The 20,881-nt window shown below is 41.9% G+C and overlaps 1 protein-coding gene across 1 annotated transcript in view; it reads right to left on the bottom strand.

Moving 5' to 3' along the window:
- The window catches only part of LOC132405186 (E3 ubiquitin-protein ligase SH3RF1-like), an 87,418-nt gene that overhangs the window by 6,188 nt on the left and 60,349 nt on the right, over nt 1–20,881 (bottom strand). Inside the window, exons 8-11 of the mRNA XM_059989881.1 lie at nt 9,547–9,650; nt 8,025–8,165; nt 4,872–5,068; nt 946–1,295 (exon numbers count right to left, since the gene is read on the bottom strand). Of these exons, the coding sequence (XP_059845864.1) occupies nt 946–1,295; nt 4,872–5,068; nt 8,025–8,165; nt 9,547–9,650 (792 nt within the window). The remainder of the gene's footprint in view (nt 1–945; nt 1,296–4,871; nt 5,069–8,024; nt 8,166–9,546; nt 9,651–20,881) is intronic.

Here is a 20,881-nt window from a genome sequence, read left to right as displayed (position 1 = left end):
AAGTCCCTTTTCAACCTGTCCCAATGTGGTGGACCTTAGGACCCAGCGGAACCCCAGACCTCATTTAACCTGTCTCAGTGCGGTGGACATTAGGACCTGGCGGCGGAGCTCTGAATCCGCAGTGTTTCTGTTCATGAAAATAATCACGATCAGAAAGAGGTGAAACGCCATCGGTCATTGGAAAAGCATTAGGCTACATCGATCGGAACAATTTTAAAGGATAAAGTGAGAAAGGCCCTGCCCTGATGAAAGCTACATTTATTACTAAGCAACGCAGTGATTTAATTATTGTGTTTTGGGGTTTTGGGTTTTTGATCCTCCACATCAAGCAGGCATGGATGGAGAATGCGCTCAAAAGTGGTCTGTCACTGGATCGAACTTGGGAACTTCCCGAGCCCGGCGCTGAAACATATGTTCTTAAGTTTTATATGCATATAAAGGTAAAATATACACTATATACTAAGACAAACGTTTGACTAACTGGGACACTAAATAATACCAGATGTACCTGTTCCAATTTACATAATTAGAGAACTTCCGATGTTTTTTCATCCCGATCCACGGTAACCTATGCACATCTCCTGTATACTTTAAATCATCTCAAGATTACTTATAACACCTAATACAATGTAAACGCTATGTAAAATAGTTGTTATACTGCATTGTTTAGGGAATTATGACAAGACGAAAAAGTCCGTACATGCTCAAACAACAAGTGCTGGAAGAGCACTTCCGGGTTTTCTCGATTCGCGGTTGATTGAGTTCACACATGCGGAACTCACGGATAAGGAGGGCCGACTGTATATATACTTTGATAATAAATTTAGATTGTCCATGAATTATCTCATTTAATTCCTTTCCTACGCCTTAAAGACTCCCGGAAACATGGGTCAATTTCTCTCTTTTTTATTTATCCCTATCCATGATGGCACTAATAAAACCCACCTTGCTCAGGCTGCTTCTGTCCTCATCTTTACATTGTGACGGTGTAAAATTTGACACTGGTGCACTGCCCCAACCTGCAGTGGTACAGCTGGAAGTGTCCTGGACTTGTGCTGCTGACGCTTTGCCACTGGGAGGAGCTGTTGAGGCAGTGTTGACCATGGGCCGGATGGGCAGGCTCGGCCTGCCTGACCTCACTGCTGTACTCGGACGGCCTATACGGGCAGTGACGGCCTGCGCAAGCTGGTGGGATGCGAAAGGCTGGGCTTGTATGACAACAGCTGGAACACACCTGCCATTCGTGCTCTGACTCTGTACCGGCGGAACTGCAAGTGTTGGACGATGCGCATTCGCTGAAGGATCAAGAAATAATGCAACAATTGAAATTGCTGTAAATTTTATGCCTCAGCCACAGGAGCAGCAACAATCAAATTATATTATTGCAAGCAATTCTCAAACTGACTGATGAAAGCTGAGAACTGTCTGCAATTCCAGTAAAAATTGGCGAAGATGTGGACAATCTGTCAAAGGATATAGCAGAATGTAGACCAGTTACTGATCTGGGTGGAGAAATGGCAGATGGAAGTTTAATCCTGGCAATTGTCAGGAACTTCTCTTTGGGAGGTCAAATGTAAGGGCAACACACACAGCACTGATGTACAGAGGGACCTTGAGATCCAAGCCTATAGCTCCTGAAAGTGACTGCACAGGCAGTTAGGGTGGTAAAGAAGGCGAGCGGCATGCTTGCCTTTAATAGCCAGGGCACTGAGTATAAGAGTAAGGAAATCATGTTGAACCTATAGGCCGCACTTAGAGTATTGCATGTAGTTTTGGCCTCCCCCTTATACAGAGAGAGTGCAGAAGAGGTTTACCAGGACACTGCTTGGAGCCGAGTTATTTTTTCCTAAGACCCTGAAGGCCTGATAGAAATGTATAAAATAATATGAGGCATAGATAGGGTAAAGCTTCTCCCCAGGATAGAAATATCAAATCCCAGAGGGCACAGCTTTAAGTTATGACAGGAAAAATTTAAAGGAAATACATGGGGCAAGTATTTTTACACAATGAATGTTAAATGACTGGAGTGTGCTGCCAGTGGTATTGGTAAAGGCCACTTGGCGATAGTGACCACTAAAAGCCACAGGATGACGCAGTGACTGGAAGAATATGAGTTGTGTGCAAGCAAAAGGAAATCCTTTTGCATTTGTACAGGGCCCTGGTGAGACCACACCTGAAGTATTGTGTACAGTTTTGGTCTCCAGGGTTAAGGAAGGACATCCTGGCTGTAGAGGAAGTGCAGCGTCGATTCACAAGGTTAATTCCTGGGATGTCCGGACTGTCTTATGCAGAGAGGTTAGAGCAGGGGTGGGTAAACTTTTTGACTTGTGGGCCGGTTCTAAAATTTGACAGGGGGGCCGGACCAGGAGCAGATGGACGGAGTGTTTTGGTAATACACCTCATAAGAGAAAATAAAATATCATGGGATATGTAGAAAACATGTGCTTTAATTTCAATTGAAAATGAACAAATGCATTTCAACAAAATATCTGTCTTTGAAGTCCCATGGTATTTAGTTATTTATTGAAATGACTTTTAAAACACTGAAAATTAAATGAATAAAATACAGCTTTTTTTAATAGTAACAGTTATTATTTTAAAGCACTGAAAATTCTGTTATCCTTCAGGATATTATCAGCATCACTCTCCTCCTGACTGTCTTTATTTCAAAAACGGTAGGAGATGCAGGTCTACTTGTCCTGGTCCTTCTTATTCAATTGTCCCCTGTGCCAAAACTCAACAACGACCAGCACAAAAACAGAACAGTGTCAGCGCGCCAGTATGCGGAGCGCGTTATTTGATCTGGAGCGCATTTTTTATTTTGAGAACGTACGTGCACCTGCGCACTACTCATGTCCATCACTTAACAGAAATGACATGTAACATGTAAGGCTTATTGAAAAAAATATTTTCAAATGCATTTTTACATAACACAACGAAGAAACTTATTTTTAATTTCAGTGGGAACAGTGTTGTTGGTCTCCCTTTTTAGCCAGCGCATCAAAGTCTGGATTTAGTTTTGTTGTGGCGATTCTCAGGATGGATCTGAGGTGTTGGTCAGTTAACTTGGATCTGTGGCTGGCTTTGTTGATGTTCATGACGCTGAACGCCTGTTCACACAAATAAGTCGAGCCGAACAAAGAGTAAAGCGCAAATGTGGAGTAATACGCTGCACCTCAACAAAGGTCAATGTATATAGAGTGCGTCATCTATTGGGAAAACGCCAGAATTGCGGGGAAAAAACGTTAACAAGGTTTATTAATATAATTTCATCAAGTTCTGCGGGCCGGATTAAAAAGCTTAACGGGCCGCATATGGCACGCGGGCCGTAGTTTTCCCATTCCTGGGTTAGAGAGACTGGGCTTGTACATGCTAGAATTAAGGAGATTGAGAGGGGATCTGGTTGCAACATATAAGATTATTAAGGGAGTGGACAAGATAGAGGCAGGAAATATGTTCCAGATGCTGGGAGAGTCCAGTACCAGAGGGCATGGTTTTAGAATAAGGGGTAGGTCATTTAGGACAGAGTTAAGGAAAAACTTCTTCTCCCAGAGAGTTGTGGGGGTCTGGAATGCACTGCCTCGGAAGGCATTGGAGGCCAATTCTCTGGATGCTTTCAAGAAGGAGTTAGATAGGTATCTTATGGATAGGGGAATCAAGGGATATGGGGACAAGGCAGGAACTGGGTATTGATAGTAGATGATCAGCCATAATCTCAGAATTGCGGTGCAGGCTTGAAGGGCTGAATGGTCTACTTCTGCACCTATTGTCTAAAAGGGATGAGTTTAATTTGGCATTATGTTTGGCATAGATATCCTGGGCTGAAGGGCCTGTTTCTGAACTGTACTGGCCTTTGTTCTAAGGCAGGCATTTCCATGCTAACTCACAACATCCCATCACAAAGTTAGGTTTAAGTGTGTTGTAATGGCGGAAAATTAACAAGCATGTTGTTGGGACTTGAGGACCTGAGTTACAAGGAAAATTGAATGGGTTAGGCCTCTACTCCATACAGCATAGGAGAAGGAGGGGAGATTTGATAGACTAAATGGGGTATGGATAGCAGACGTTTTCCACTGAGGTCAGGCAAGACTAGACATAGGGGTCACAGGTTTGGGGTGAAACGTTAAATATTTAGGGAGAACCTGTGGGGGAGCTTCTTGAATCAGTGGAGGGTGCTGTGTGGAACGAGCAGCATGCGAGAATTTTCAATAAGTACATGGATGAGAGCAGTACGGAGTGCTTTGGTACAGATGCAGGTCAACTGGATCAGGCGGAAAAACAGTTCGGCCTGGACTAGATGGGCCAAAGGATCTGTTTCTGTGCTGTAGCTCTCCATAACTCTATATAGCCAATTGGTACACAAGAAGATTCCAATTAGCAGTGTGATCCTTTGTTTCAGTAATATTGACCGAGAGGGATAAACACTGGCTCAGACCCATGCATTAACTGGTATTCCAATAATAGCTGAGAAGCTAGTTATTGTCCTTTAATGGATGTACATTCCCCAAACTCTTGCAATCATAGTACAAAACAGAGCTGTAATTTTCATTGCATGGGGCCCATTTCAATAGATGCACTTGGGAAGAATGTCTGCCACATCCAGGTGGGATCGTTGGATCCATTACTACTTAGAAAAAAATCTCAACAATTTCACTGTTTGCATATTTTAGTCCTGCTGCGTTTTCTCTCTCACTGACACAAAGGGGGAAAAAACTCATTTAGATAATGTGGGAGAAAACGTATACAATTCTCAGGAAATGCCTGGGTGCTCCGCGGCCCTGGATTACGTTTCAGTCAGAACAGGTGCAGTGCTTAGCTGTACTGTTAGACCCTTTCAGAGTTCACTGTATGCATCCGTGTTCGTAACTTACCCCTGTAACTAGTCCCATAGATACGCCGTGCTATTGTACCCCCTGAGGCAACAGGAGGTGATGTTACTGCAACCCGTCTGCCATTAGGGCTTGCTTGCGAGTTCAAGGTGGTGTCGGTTGCTGCTCCCCTTTCTTGAGTGATTGTAGAGGCTGGCAGGCCATTGGAGCCTTTCCCCTCTGTGAGCGCAGATGAGTTTCTGCAAAAACAACACAGCTCGATCAGTCCATTTACAATACCATATCTCTGACATTACTTCCTGTGTTAGGCACAAGAAGATCAAAAACACAGGTCTAACAAACATTGGCATATTAGTGTGGGGAGGGGGGTGAGGGAGGTCCATTGGCATGAAAATTTTACTCAATTTCTCCTTCCAGAATGCTTCCTGACCTGCTGAGTAACTCCAGCATTTTCTGTGTTTGATTCAGCACTTAAAGGGAATTGTATGTCCAATGTCTCATTGAGTTACACTAATCAGTTTCACGAACACTACCTCAAGAATCCTCTTTTCCACTATTATTTATTTCTGATGGCAGCGCAACTGTATCTTTTTTTAATGTTTTGCACTGTACTGCTGCCACTAATTGACAAATTTTACAACATACAATACTGTGCAAAAGTCTTGGGCACATATATATCACTAGGGTGCCTAAGACTTTTGCACAGTAGTGTAGTAATTTTATGTATTGCTCTGTACTGCTGCCGCAAAAAATAACACATTTCATGACACGTGAGTGATGATAAACTTGATTCTGATATAGGTCTCTATTGTTGACTGGGAGTAGGGAGGGGGCAGGGACAGGGAATCATGGCTGGGAAAAGCGGAAGGATAGGGGAGGGAGCGGGAAGCAGCAGAGAGACATTCTGTAATGATCGATAAACCAATTGTTTGGAATCAAATGACCTCGCCTGGTGTCTCAGGGTGCGTCTGCATTCGGGCCACCCCGCCGCCCCCAGCACTCCTTCTCTGCCGCCTTTCCCACACTCCTCACGTGGGCTCCACCCTCACCATTCCCAACATCCTCTGCTCCCGCCAGACGCACAAACTCGCTCTCTGCTCCACGTTGACAAATACAGTACTGTGCAAAATTCTTAGGACACCCTAGCTGTATATATTAGCCAATGACTTTGGCACAGTACTGTATATCAAAGATAATAAATCTGTATCTGATCCTGATTTCATGGATGTTGTTGATTCCAGTTGGAGAGTTTCTACTAAGTTATGAAAATCAGACCTTTGCACACTTGTTTAAAAGTCACTGCCATTTCAATGGTCTCCAACATACTGTGAAACGCAGAGGTGAAAGGGAATCCCTTTTCAGTATTGTTACGTTTTTCTTCATTTAGCAGGATAACAGTGCCATTCGGCCCAACATGATCATGTCACCCAATTACACCCATGTGACTAGTTCACCTACTAGCCTGCAAGTCTTTGGAATGCAGAAGGAAATCAGAACACCTGAAGGAATCCTACACAATCACAGGGAGAAAGTACAAACTCTTTATAGATAGCGGCAGAACTGAGCCGGAGTCACTAGCACTGTAACAGCATTACACCAGCCACTACAGTACTGTGCCTCTCCAGCAAAGAATGCTGTAAGTATTTTTTGTTGGCCTGGTGAAGCAGGAGTTCCCCCTTTAATCCTTTAAGGAAAACTTTAGCATCCCTGGTAGTTATCACTCTGCCACAATGTCCGACTATTACCTCCGTCCCTAAATGCCTCCTGGTTAGTAGAGACATCTCCACAACTCCCTCCCTTCCTCCTGAGCTGACAGAATGCTGTTGAGCAAACAGCCAGAGAGGCAAGGATCCCTAAGGTACGAAGTCTAGCCAATAATTTCTCCTTCCATTTCTGCCGTAGTCCACTGTCCTCTCCTATCAGATTCCTTCTTCTGCAGCCTATCACCTCCCAGCTTCTTACTTTATTCGCTCTCCCCCACCCACCCACCTTCCCCCCACCTGACTTCACCTAACACCCACCAGCTTGTACTCCTTCCCCTCCTCCCCACCTCTTTATTCTGGCTTGTGTCCCCTTCCTTTTCAGTCCTGATGAAGAGACTCAGCCTGAAATGTAAATAGTTTATACCATTTCCATAGATGCTGCCTGACCTGCTGAGTTCATCCAGCATTTTGTGTGTGTTGCAGAATCTCTTGTGGTTAGTAATTTCACCAGGTTAGAATCAGAATCAGGTGTATCATCAAATGACTTTTTTTTTGTTTTATCATCGATTTAAATACCCAAATTAAGTCTCCCAATAAAAATCAGAGACTTTAAGCTCACCAACGCAAAGAGTGCTTTGTAAGATTATCTCTGAGACTCCAGTGTAATGTGTTTTTATTTGACTTCTTGCAGCCTAGTTTTAATGTTTATATTCAGAAAGCATGGCTGATTCACCTGACCTTGAGACGTTGGTGTGGATTATTAGTGACAATCAAGGAAGAGCCCTTTTTAAATAGGTAATATATCATGTAAGATGTTGGCCTCTTGAAGGTTTAAAAAGAGATTTCCTTGGAGCTGCTTCTGTTCCCTTGCTGAAACATTACCGGAGGAGTGGGATATATTAGTCATGACAACAAATTAGATCTTCACCTCTCTTGCATGTCTGGCCTGTGTGTAGGAAGAATGATGACGGACTGAGCAAATTAATGATTAGTTTCAGTGTAATAGACTGAATTGCTGGGCTTCCTTCTGCTATTGGAACAGGGCCAGAGACAATTACTGCTGACTATAAAAAGCACAATTGCTTTTGTGCTGCAAGTAGTACGGCCAGCCTAAAATGGACGTGTACCAAAAAACGGGGGAATCTGTTTAAAAAATAAATATAGGTTTGTGGCGACCCATTTCCTGGCACATCCGAACCGACTCACAATTAGATAGCCTACGGGGGTTTGCGAGCACAGAGCTTTGGAGCCTCTGTGCCATGGGGGGCAGGTTGAGGGAGGCTTAAAAGTGAGGCTGAAGATTTTGAATAAAGTTCTTTCCTTCGACTGCAGTTACCGACTCCGTGTCATAATTTTAGCGCTGCGTGTAGCACACCGCTACAGGTTACTATTTTCTCACTGAAGGTTAACTTTACTGGCCTTAAAACTGCTTTACAACCTGTTAATCATAAATTCCATCTGCACTAAGAACCACAAGAGATTTATTAATTACCTGCTAATAGGCACAGTGTAATTACTGGGTAGGCTCTCAGTTTTGCTTATCTGCACAGTCATCCCCCTAATCCATCCATCCGGAGGCTTCCCATACAAGTGAAATATTTCATCCTTCCGTGCTTCAGTGTCTTCTGCTCTCCTGATTAAGAATGAGATCAAAATAATGTCTCACATGGGTGTTCAATGCTACAAGTGTCTTGAAACATCAAATGGGACCTCACACCTCTCTCCACCCCTATCCTGAGTGATTATCCCACAACTGACCATTGAGGGTAGCTGCTGTCATTCACGCTGGAAGTAAGCTAGCTAATAATATTAAAGAGGATACCAAAAGTTCCTTCAGATACATAAAGTGTAAAACAGAGGCAAGAGTGGGTATTGGACTGCTAGAAAATAATGCTGGAGAGGTCGCATTGGGGGACATGGAAATGGTGGATGAACTGAATAGAATTTTGCATCAGTCTTCACTGTGGAAGACATCAGCAGTATGGTGGAAGTTGCAGGCATCAGTGGTCATGAAGTGTGTGAAATTACCATTACTAGGGAGAAGGTTCTTGGGAAACTGAAAGGTCTAAAGGTAGATAAGTCACCTAGAACAGATGGTGTGCACCCCAGGGTTCTGAAAGAGGTGGCTGAAGAGATTGTGGAAGCGTTAGTTATGATCTTTCAAGAATCACTAGATTCTGGAATGGTTCTGGAAGACTGGAAAATTGCAAATGTCACTCCATCCTTCAAGAAAGGGAAGAGGCAGAAGAAAGGAAATTCTAGACCAGTTAGTCTGACCTCAGCAGATATTGGAGTCAACTGTTAAGGACGTGGTGTTGTAACACTTGGAAGCACATGATAAAATAGGCTACAGTCAGCATGGTTTCTCAAGGGAAAAACTTGCCTGACAAATCAGTTGGAATTCTTTGAAGAAATAACAAACAGGATAGACAAAGGTGAATCGGTTGTGCACTTGGATTTTCAGAAGGCTTTTGACAAGGTGGCACACATGAGGCTGCTTAACAAGCTACAAGCCCATGTTATTACAGGAAAGATTCTAGCATGGATGAAGCAGTGGCTGACTGGCAAGAGGCAAAGAGTGGGAATAAAGGGAGCTAGGCACCATCTTGTTTCTTAAAGTTCCCCACGTTCCAATTTCCTCCCAGTGCCCAGATCTTTGAGAGGTGTGGTGGCAAATACCTCCACGTTGATCACTCTGCTGCACAATATCACAGCCCTGTGTTCTAAATGAACTAATTCCTGCTACAAAACGTATCATGGATTAGTTTTGACCTGAGTTTCTGGGGGGGCAGAAGAAGAGATGATATCCGATAATTATCAGGTTCACCACCAACAACAGTGATACCCACCACCTTAATTATTAATTGCTAACATCTTGTGGACCTTACAAGTTTAAAGTACAATGTAAACCAAGTGGAACATGTCATTACTGTTACTGGTATGGACAAATCAGAGGTTCAATAAGCTTGACACAGCTCAAGAATACTATACACAAATGTGTCATTGGTACTTACATGGGTACTTGTGGCTTTAGGTATACCATTTCAGTGTGATACTGTGAATTAGTATCACTGGAACCAGGGGCAGCCACACCAGTTTCAAAAGGACCATGCTGTGTCTGTAAAAAGAAAGTGAATGCAAGTTATAAACATTGACACCTGAACATTGAGGGACAGAGATATAAACCAGGCTTCAGTAGACATTGAACTACAAATCAGCAGTTAGGTTGAGTTAGAATAGCCCTCTCCAAAATCCCTCCACTTCATATTCTCTCTGCACCTTCAAACTATGTTTTTATTCAAATTAAAGTTTGAAACTTCCTCCCTGCCATCCCCTATTTCTGTCGGACTCTCATTCCTGGTAGCTCACCCTTACTTTGTGAAACGCATGAATATCTTTATCTCCACAAACAATCCCGGTCAGTAAATGTAAGATATATCAGATATTGCTGTTTTCCCTCCATTCTGCTGTGCCTCTCACACACACCCTATGACTCAGTGCACAAAATTGTACGCTGTCCAGCCTTAGGCTATGCAATTCCTGAATGGAAGAAAGTATTACAATAGCAAAGCTGGTATGGATTAAGTTAGGAGCCTTGGGCATGTAATTTAGACTTCGTCCACACTAGACCAGATAAATTTGAAAACACCAGTTTCACGTAAAAATGATAGGCGTCCACACCAGGCGTTTTTGAAAATACCTCCGTCCACATTAAAGCGGGTATTTGGACGAATCTCCTCCTACTGGGCATGCGCAGGACACATCTACAGAAAACAAGCGACAGGTTTGGTGTCGTATCTCACAGTGAAAGACTTGATGCGCGGTTGTCCAGTTACAGACTAGAAAAACTTAAAAGGTAATTGCCAAATGACGGACAACTGTTGGCTCTCGTGTAGGAGGACTTAAAACTAAAAAAAAACAAATAATGGAGCGTATGGAGGCAATGACAGGGAGTTCATGGACAGTACTGGAAACATTTCCTACACCCATAGTCTCTTTACCAATGAAAGGAACGACAGCTACAACTAAATGCAATAAGCAACATACACAAAATGTTGGTGGAACACAACAGGCCAGGCAGCATCTATAAGGAGAAGCGCTGTCGACGATTCGGGCCAAGACCCTCCGTCAAGACTAACTGAAAGGAAAGATAGTAAGAGATTTGAAAGTAGGAGGGGGAGTGGAAAATGCAAAAATACAATAAGGCTTGTAACAGGGCAAAAGTGCAATCTGCTGTTACCTCATTTGTTTGCCTTTACTTTTGCCATATCTTTCTGTAATATTTTGCTGTATTTATCATGTGCAATAAAACTAGTTACTGGCAGAAGTGATTTTATTTTTACCTCAGTAAAAGTGAAACTTACAATTTTCATTTTTTGGCCTTAACATTTTCATGTCTATGCCAAACATAAACTACTACTTAAAAATGACACTTTGTGATAATTGCATCTATTGAATGTTTGCACAAGCAATACATTAATAAAGCACCTTGTTAAATGTATAAAATATGCCTGCATCAGTGTTATCTTGTATTTCCATACAATGTTACAGCAGGCTGTAACTCATCTATTGTCAGAGAAGTACTTGCATAAATAGGTAAACCACCTTCATACAAGCAAGTACAGAAAACAGGGCAAAGTGATTATAATTATTTATTCAGTAATTTATGGGTCAATTATTTGGTGAGTACATTTCTAACTCTTCTGGCTTTAGTCTCGTTGCCGTCTGTTCTGAAGTTGTTAAGTTGTGTGGGGGGTTGAAATGCTCTGTCATACTGCAAAGCTGCAGTAACATTCTGCTCAGGGACAGTCTCCTGAAGACGACCGCCATTGTTGTTGTGGTGTTGGAGGTTGCGTTCAGGACAACTAAGAAATGCCGTGCTGCCACTATCATCTGTTCTGGCATGTCATGACAGCGTTTTTATAAAGTTTTGGTTAACCCACACACACTACCCCGGCTAATCTGTGTTTTCAGATTTCAACACTCTGGAGAGTGTTTTAGAAAAGCTCCATTTTCGGGGAGGAAAACGCCGTTTCAGTGTGGACGGAGGGTCAAGACGAAGAGAAAAAGCTTCAGTTACGGACTTATCCGGCGTAGTGTGGACGTAAGCTTAGTATTAGAGGCATGTAAACCAGAATCAGGAGTTGAGCACACCTTCCTTCGAACCTGCTCCATCCTTCAATAAATTCATGGATGATCCTGCATTTGAAAGGTTGTGACATTGCTAAAATGTCTTTGGACGTTGAGTAGACTGAGGTAATGAGAGTGTCTCCAGCAGTTTCTGAAGAAGTGCTGGAACTTCTCCTCCTATCCTCATCAACAATCCCCCTTCAGCTGACACCACATAAGAGAGACTATCAGGTCTGATGAAAGGTGGCGAATCTAAGATATTATCTCTGTTTCTTTCTCCACAGATATCGCCTAATCTGATGACTACTTCTAGCAGTTTCTGTTTATATTTTGGATTTGGGGCACCTGCAGTTTTTTTCCCTCTGCTTTTTCAAGAGTAACTAATTGCTCATCTCATTTCAGCTTGTGCAAACATGTTGGGTAAAAAGTGACTACCCTTGTTTGTCAAAACAAGTCAGTGTGTTTTAGAGTAATTCATTGTATGAAGTGCCTCAAGATATTTTTGACAAGCAAGATAATGCACTTGGCAAATGTAATCCTTTAAGAAACAATTTTTTGATAATGTTCATGAATTCTAATAGCTCAAAGAGCAGGTTTCTTTGCTTTAACAAAGGAGAGAAAATCTGATATTATCCATTTATTTTAATCCTTTAACAGTAACACAATCCAAACGATGAGTGATGCATATCATGGCTGCATAATTCAGAGCCAAAAACACCCAAAGGATTTAGAATTTGCTGGGCATGTTCCTACAAGCGGTTGAAAAGTCTGCTACACAGGCCTTACACATTTTTAGATACTTCTGGTCCATCGCCCACACATTCTTGAAGAGGGGACATTGTCCTTAATCTCAGAATCAGACTAAAGGTTTGATGGCTTGTTTGAAGGCATTCTAGTATTCAACAGCCCAAGGATGGACGTAAACAAGAATTGCGTGAGAGTCAGGGTGGCCACAAGTAGAATCAGATGAAAGGAGATTGGACTGGCTGATGTTTTTTTCTTGGGGACTAGCCAGCAGCACGAATTTCTACTGCAATAAAGTGAAGGATTACAATCACAGAGTCATCTAGAGTCTAATTAAAACACAAGAGGAATTTGAAACAATCAGAAGCTATACAGCACCTGCCTCCAGTCTGATAATTTGCCAAAAGGGATTAAAATGCAAACGCACCATTTGAACGCTCCTATTAATTTTGCATAATCTTTCACCTGACGCTGGGTCTGTCTTGGGGTCCCTGCATCATTGGAGCTCGATACACTGCCAAAAGAAACGGGCAGCTTACCGGAGAAAATGGGATTCTGTCACAGAGGCTGTAGAAGAGTGATATGGTGGGTGACTAGGAAAGAAAGGTACAACTGTGAAGTGGGAGCACACAGGCGTGGTGAGGTAACACACGCAAGATGCTGGAGGAATTCAGCAGGTCAGCCAGCATCTGTGGAAAAGAGTAAACAGTCAACGTTTCGGGCCTAGACCCTTCTTCCAGGACTGAGGCTACATCCACACTACACCGGATAAACCCGTAACCGAAGTTTTTTCTCTTCGGTTTTACCCTCTGTCCAAACTAAAACAGCGTTTTCATCCCCCGAAACTGGAGCTTTTCAGAAGCACTTGATCAGTGTGGACGGGGTAACCAGACAAACCTGAAAATGCTGTCAGACAGCAGCGCGCCATTTCATTGTTTTCTTGAACGCAACCTAACAATTTCAAAACAGACAGCAATGAGACTGAAGCCAGAAGAGTTAGAAATGTACTCACCAAATACTTTGACCCATAACTTACTGAATAAATAAGTATACTGTACTCACTTTGCCCTGTTTTGCCCTTGTTAGTATGAAGGTGATTTACCTATTTATGCAAGTACTTCTCTGACAATAGATGTGTAACAGCCTAATGTAACATTGTATGCAAATACAAGATAACACTGATGCAGATGTGCTTTTCAATGTTCATCGTCAGCCGGGTCAATCTGTCCATGAACTCCCTGTCAGTTGCCTCCATACACTCCAGTATTTGTTTTTTTTTAACTTTTAAGTCCTCCTGCGCGAGAGCCAACAGCTGCCCGTCTTTTAAGTTTTTCTAGTCTGTAACTGCACAAATGTGCACTTGCACGACGAGATTCAACACCAAACATGTCGCTTGTTTTCGGTAGATGTGTCCTGCGCATGCGCAGTAGGAGATTCGCTGAAATATCTGTTTCAATGCGGATGGAGATATTTTTAAAAACACATAGTCTGGATGCCTATCGTTTTTACGTGTAACTGGTGTTTTCAAAATTACCCGGTCTAGTGTGGATGTAGCCTGAGAAGGAAGGGGGAAGGAAGATGCCTGAATAAAAAGGTGGGTGGGGGGGGGGGGCGGAAGAAAATGAGGCAAACTGGAAGATGATAGGTGAAGCCAAGTAGGTGGGAAAGAGAAAAGGCTGAAGAAGAAATAATTTGATAGGAGGAGAGTGGACAACAGAAGAAAGGGAAAGAGGAGGGGACACGAGGGAAGTAATAGGTAGGTTAGAAGATGTGAAAGCTCAGAGCCCACCTAGTCCATGCCGAAGTATTACTCTGGTTAATCCCATAGACCCATACCTGATGATCACCCTCTGTACCCCTTCATACTGTGGTGAACTACATATACCTGTCTGGACACGCCCCCTGCTGACTGCTCCTGTGGCCCCTCCCACTGACCATGGCTCCTCCCACAGACCCCAGTATAAAGGCGATCGAGGCCTGATGCTCGGCCTCGTCTCCAGGATGTAGTATGATGGTCACTCACTGCTGGTTCCTTCTTCCAGTCAATAAAAGCCAATATCTCGCCTTTATGTCTCGGAGTGAGTTATTGATGGTGCATCACATACCGAAGTATTACTCTGGTTAATCCCATAGACCTATACCTGATGATCACCATCTGTACCCCTTCATACACCAAACACAAGGTAAAACAAAAACAACGTAGAGCAAAGTGTAACAGCTACAGGCAAACAGTATGGTACAAAATCATAACAAGGTAGTTAAGAGACATCAGGAGCCCTATTTATCATACTGGGGAACTATTCAATAGTCTTATAACAGGGTAGAAGGTGCCGGAGGGGGCAACAGCAATTGAGAGGTGGTAATGGGGAGGGGGTTGGTGGCAATTAGTTGAGGGCAAAGGGTGGTGCTTGCTCGGTGATACGAACTGCGTTCTTTAAAGTGGGGTTGAGAGAGGCTGCTGATTTTTTGCAGCCATACATTGTCCGATGTAGGTGGCCTCTCAAGGACCACCCCTTAGACCACATGCAGGCTTTGTTTTGCAAAGTTGCTGCATAGTGTGAAATGCCTCGGGGCAAAACAACCTTGCAGTGGGAGTCTCAAAGGCACTTTGCAAATTCTGTTGTGTGGCTGAACTCTAGACATTTTAAGTGGAAAGGTTTTACATATGAATGCTAAGAAGCTAGTACTGTATATAATATATTGTCTCAACCATGAAGTTATAGGCCACATTGAGTTGCCAAGGCAACAAAATAAACACTCTCCATTTGCTGCAGTACAGATGTAAGTGCTAACAAACTACATCCAGCAAATAGACCATAAAACATGGGAGCAGATTTAGGCCATTCAGCCCACAAAGTCTGCTCATTAATTCAATCATAGCTGTGTTATTTTCCCTCTAAACCACATTCTCCTGCCTTCTTCCTGAGACCTTTGACGCCTATTCAAGAAATTATTAACCGCCACTTTAAAATACCCAATGACATGGCCTCCACTGCCACCTGCAGCAGAATTGCACAGATCCCACACCTTCTGGCTTAAGAAATACCTCTTCATCGCCGCACTAAAGGTATGGCATTCTACTCTGCCTTTTGCTACTCTTAAATTCATCCAATGATTTCACACTAATTTTCCCCAATGCATCTTTTGCAACTGTTGTTACAGAACACCGTGAGGGTCATGGTCAGTCGTGGGACACAGCGGGATGTCAGGTGCCGCTGCGGATTCAAAGCGCCTGTGCTCTAAGGCAGAAGTTGGTAATGTACTGACAAGAGCAACGCTCTTGGTGATTCTGTGCAGACCTGCCTGCCAGCCCTCAGTGTGATCCAGCTCTACTTGTTCAAAGCAAGGAAGATGAATGTAGCACAGATAAATTAAAAAACAAACCCGTGCCTGCTGTTCCTTGTCTGATTAATTCCCAGTTCTGGTTTCTGCTGCTGAAACCGATTGCGGCATCTTGATCCAACCTCAAGGCTGTTACAGCAATTCATACAAGACATTATTTGCAGAAGGGTATTACCCTTGAGACGAGTGAGGACTCGTAATTTAAAATGTGACTACGGTTTAAGATTCATACAGCACATATATATATATATACATACATAGCTAGGGTGCCTAAGACTTTTGCACAGTACTGTATTTGTTAACGTGGAGCGGAGAGCAAGTTTGTAAATCTGGTGGGAGCAAAGGATGTTGGGTTTGGCGAGTGTGGAGCACCATGGGAGGGATGTAGGTCAGGTGGCAGAGAAGGAGTGTCAGGGGCAGTGGGTGGGTGGAGGGGTGATGTAGGCGCAAAAAGATCCAGCCCTGAGATATCAGACATGGTCATTTGATTCCATTATTGACCATTAGAGAATGTCTCCCTGGTGCCTCCTACTACCTTTCCCCTTTTCACAACCATGATCCTCCCGCCTCTTCCGAGACTCAGTCCACAGTAGAGATCCTTATTAGAATCAGGTTCATCATCACTCACATTTGTGAAGAAGTTTGTTTATTTCTGCGGCAGCAGTACAGAGTCTGAGGCTCTTTACCTATATACAGTCTATGTACCTGAGACTTTTGCACAGCACTGTATCTGACTCTGGAAATGCAATAAAAGCTCAACGAGTCTTTCAGCCTGGTTTAGCTTTACCTAACTTTAGATTTTACTATTGGGCGAATAATATTCGTAACCTAACGTATTGGAAATTAGATTTGGACTCATCATTGTGTCCACAGTGGGTAAATTTGGAATGCAATGAGGTAAAGGGATATTCACTATTCTCTGTTCTTGGTTCTTTTCTTCCTGCTGATTTAGTTAAATTCAATAACCAGATATCTAATCCTGTTATCAAACATACATTACGAATTTGGTTTCAATTTCGTAAATTTTTTACTCTGAAAAACTTTGTTCTTGATAGCCCTATTTTATTTAATTTTTTTTTCAAACCTTCCTTGACAGATCAAGCTTTTAGCATATGGAAAAGGAAAGGTATAAAATGTTTTCGTGATCTTTTTTTTGAAGGTACTTTGATGTCTTTTGACCAACTTTCCAATAAATTTAAATTACCTAAATCTAATTTTTTCAGATATTTACAAATCAGAAATTTTTTACATAAAGTTTTACCATCTTTTCCCAATTCAACTTCAACGGATTTCTCAGATTTGATTTTTACCTTAAATCCTTGTCAGAAGGGATTAGTAGCTTTTATTTATAATATGATTATGAAGATACAACCAGAGATATCTGATAGAATTAAACAACAATGGGAAAAAGAACTTCGATACAATATATCAACAGATAAATGGGAAAAAATTTTACAAATGGTTAATTCTTCTTCTATATGTGCTAAACATGCTTTAATACAATTTAAAATTGTACATAGAGCTTATATGTCTAAAGATAAACTTGCTCGATTTTATTCTCATATTAACCCTCAATGTGACAGATGTCATTCAGAAGTGGCTTCATTGACCCACATGTTTTGGTCTTGTCCCACTTTACATAACTATTGGAAGGACATATTTGTTACCATTTCCTCAATTTGGAACATCGATTTACAACCTCATTTTATTACTGCAATTTTTGGTATACCAAATGAGGATGGTAATCAGTTTTCTCCTTCAATCAGACGAATGATTGCTTTTGTAACATTAATGGCCAGAAGGTCTATATTACAAAATTGGAAAGAAGTAAATCCTCCTACCACGTCTCAGTGGCTTTTTCAAACTATTTCTTATCTGAGTTTGGAAAAAATTAGAAGCGCTATTTTTGACTCATCAATTAAATTTGAAGAAACTTGGAGACCGTTCATTCGACATTTTCATATGAATTAATTTGGCCTTTTCCAGACCCTCTCTCTGCTTATTCTTGTTCAGGTATGGAGTTCTGGAGTTCTTTGACACTATCATATACTTACAAACTGTTATTATTGCCCATGTTAGTTTAGTTTAGTGTTTTTTTTCCATATATATTCTCTTTTATATATTTTCAAATTTTTTTTTCTTTTTCTTTTGACCATTATTTGTTTTTTTTCATATATAACTATATAGACTCGATTGATTAATGTACTTTTTTTTGCTGATGTTTAATAGGATATTATTATCTTATTATTAATGTAATTTCAAGTCTATTGTATTCATAACCTATTCTTTATTATGTTATGTTTTTTTTATATTTATATGAAACTCAATAAAAAGATTGAAAAAGAAAGAAAGAGTCTTTCAGCCCATTGAGTCTGCTCTGCTGTTCCATCATGGCCGCTCCCAGATCCCACTCAACCCATACATCTGCCTTTTAGCCATATCCTTTGATGCCCTGACCAATCAGGAAACGGACAACTTCCATCTTAAATATACACACAAACTTGGCCTCCACCGCAGTCTGTGGCAGAGCACTCCACAGATTTACTACTCCCTGACTAAAAAAATTCCTCCCTACCTCTGTTCTAAAGGGTTGCCCCTCAATTTTGAGGCTGTGCTCTCTAGTTCTGGGTAACCCCCACCAGAGGAAACATCCTCCCTACATCCACCCTATCTAGTCCTTTCAATATTTAGAAGGTTTCAATGAGATCCCCCCCCCCCCACCCCACCTTCTTCTAAATTCCAGTGAGTACAGGCCCAAAGCTGCCAAACGCTCCGCATATATTAACCCCTTCATTCCTGAATCTTCCTCGTGAACCTCCTCTTGGTCTCCATATAAAAGTTTATATGGAGACCAAGAAATCCTCTATCCTTCAGAACATTAAAAGAAAGCCAAGTTATTTTGCAGTACAATTTTAGAAAAGGAATGACATGTATTTATAAGTGGTGAACTTGATGGGATTGCCCTGAGATAGAGCAATACTTTATGGGCCAAAGAGCTGCCTGCTATTCTCATTGGCCACTTTATTAGGTACACCAGTTTACCTTATTGTTACTACAAATAGCTAATCAGCCAACCACGTGGCAGCAACTCAATGCATAAAAGCATGCAGACACAGTCAAGAGGTTCAGTTCTTGTACAGATCAAACATCAGAATAGGGAAGAATTGTGATCTAAATAGCCTTGACCATGGAATGATGGTTGGTTTGAGTATCTCAGAAGTTGCTATCTCCTGGCATTTTCACACACAACAATCCATAGAGTTTACAGTGAGTTGGTACAAAAACTGAAATAAAACATCCACAGAGTAACAGTTCTGGGGTTGAAAATGCTTGTTAATGAGAGGAAAATGGCCAGACTGTGTCAAGCTGATAGGAAGGTGACAGTAACTCCACACTTTAACAGTGTTGTATAGCAGATCATCTCTGAATTCAGAACCTACTGGAACTTAAAGCAGATGGGCTACCTCAACAGAAGATCACAAGCATACACTCAATGGCCACTTTATTCACTAAAGGAGATACCTAATAAAGTAGCCACCAAGTATATGTTATAAGGACATAAGAAAAAAATAATCTGAACTTACAAAAGTGACAATTAATCGTACCAAACTTGCTATCTAGTTGTGGCTGTGCCTTAAAGTTCAGTTGCAATGACTTCAACGAGATGGCATTTTGGAATTACAGTACAATGTGCAGCTGTTGTCATGTTATACATTGAGTGCACAGGAGCAAGGATAGACTTCTACCACCAGATTTCCACTGTTTTTCTACCATTTTCCTCCCTAGTCACCTGTCTTTTACTTTTGTTCAAGTTATTTTCCTCAACGATGGTGGTTTCTCATTTCCGCACCATCCAAAATGTCTTCATGGGCTATTAAACTCTTCAACTGCTTTGCTATGAAATTAGTTAGCAAACCAGAATCAGGCTATTTACTTCCAAGCTTCATTCCACTAAAGAGATTCATTGTTTTCCAGAAACCATTTGCATGAGCCTTTTTCTCTGTCAGTAATGTTGAGGCTGTCTCTCGTCCAGGTCTCAGAGCTACGAGTGTAATATCTTAACCACTGCATCACCACAATTCTTTATCCATCTTTGTAAGTGTAAGTGTGACATTCAGATTCAGATTCATTTATTATCACATGTACAGTGAAACATACAGTGAAATGTGTTGTCTGCAATAACAGACAGACAGACATACTTTATTGATCCCGAGAGAAATTGGGTTTCGTTACAGTCGCACCAACCAAGAATAGTGTAGAAATATAGCAATATAAAACCATAAATAATTAAATAATAAGTAAATTATTCCAAGTGGAAATAAGTTCAGGACCAGCCTATTGACTCAGGGTGTCTGACACTCCGAGGGAGGAGTTGTAAAGTTTGATGGCCACTGGCAGGAATGACTTCCTATGATGCTCAGTGTTACATCTCGGTGGAATGAGTCTCTGGCTGAATGTACTCCTGTGCCTAACCAGTACATTATGGAGTGGATGGGAGACATTGTCCAAGATGGCATGCAACTTGGACAGCATCCTCTTTTCAGACACCACCGTCAGAGAGTCCAGTTCCACCCCCACAACATCACTGGCCTTATGAATGAGTTCATTGATTCTGTTGGTGTCTGCTACCCTCAGCCTGCTGCCCCAGCACACAACAGCAAACATGATAGCACTGACCACCACAGACTCGTAGAACATCCTTAGCATCGTCCCGCAGATGTTAAAGGACCTCAGTCTCCTCAGGAAGTAGAGACGGCTCTGACCCTTCCTGTAGACAGCCTCAGTGTTCTTTGACCTGTCCAGTTTATTGTCCATTCGTATCCCCAGGTATTTGTAATCCTCCACCATGTCCACACTGACCCCTTGGATGGAAACAGGGGTCACCGGTGCCTTAGCCCTCCTCAGGTCCACCACCAGCTCCTTAGTCTTTTTCACATTATGCTGCAGATGATTCTGCTTATTGTACTGTTGACTTAAGTTAACACATTTCACAATGTATGCAAGTGATATTAAATCTGATTCTGAAAATGAATCTTAAAGGGGTATATGTATATTGGTATATGAAAAATTACTTTGATTTTGGTAGGGTGAGTGAAATGGTGGCAGATGGAATTTTACCCAGACCTTTCCTTT

This window comes from Hypanus sabinus, chromosome 15 (assembly GCF_030144855.1).
Source record: "Hypanus sabinus isolate sHypSab1 chromosome 15, sHypSab1.hap1, whole genome shotgun sequence".
In the NCBI taxonomy this organism is placed as follows: domain Eukaryota; kingdom Metazoa; phylum Chordata; class Chondrichthyes; order Myliobatiformes; family Dasyatidae; genus Hypanus; species Hypanus sabinus.
Note: the sequence above shows the minus strand (reverse complement) of the source record. Positions and strands in the feature narration are given on the sequence as shown.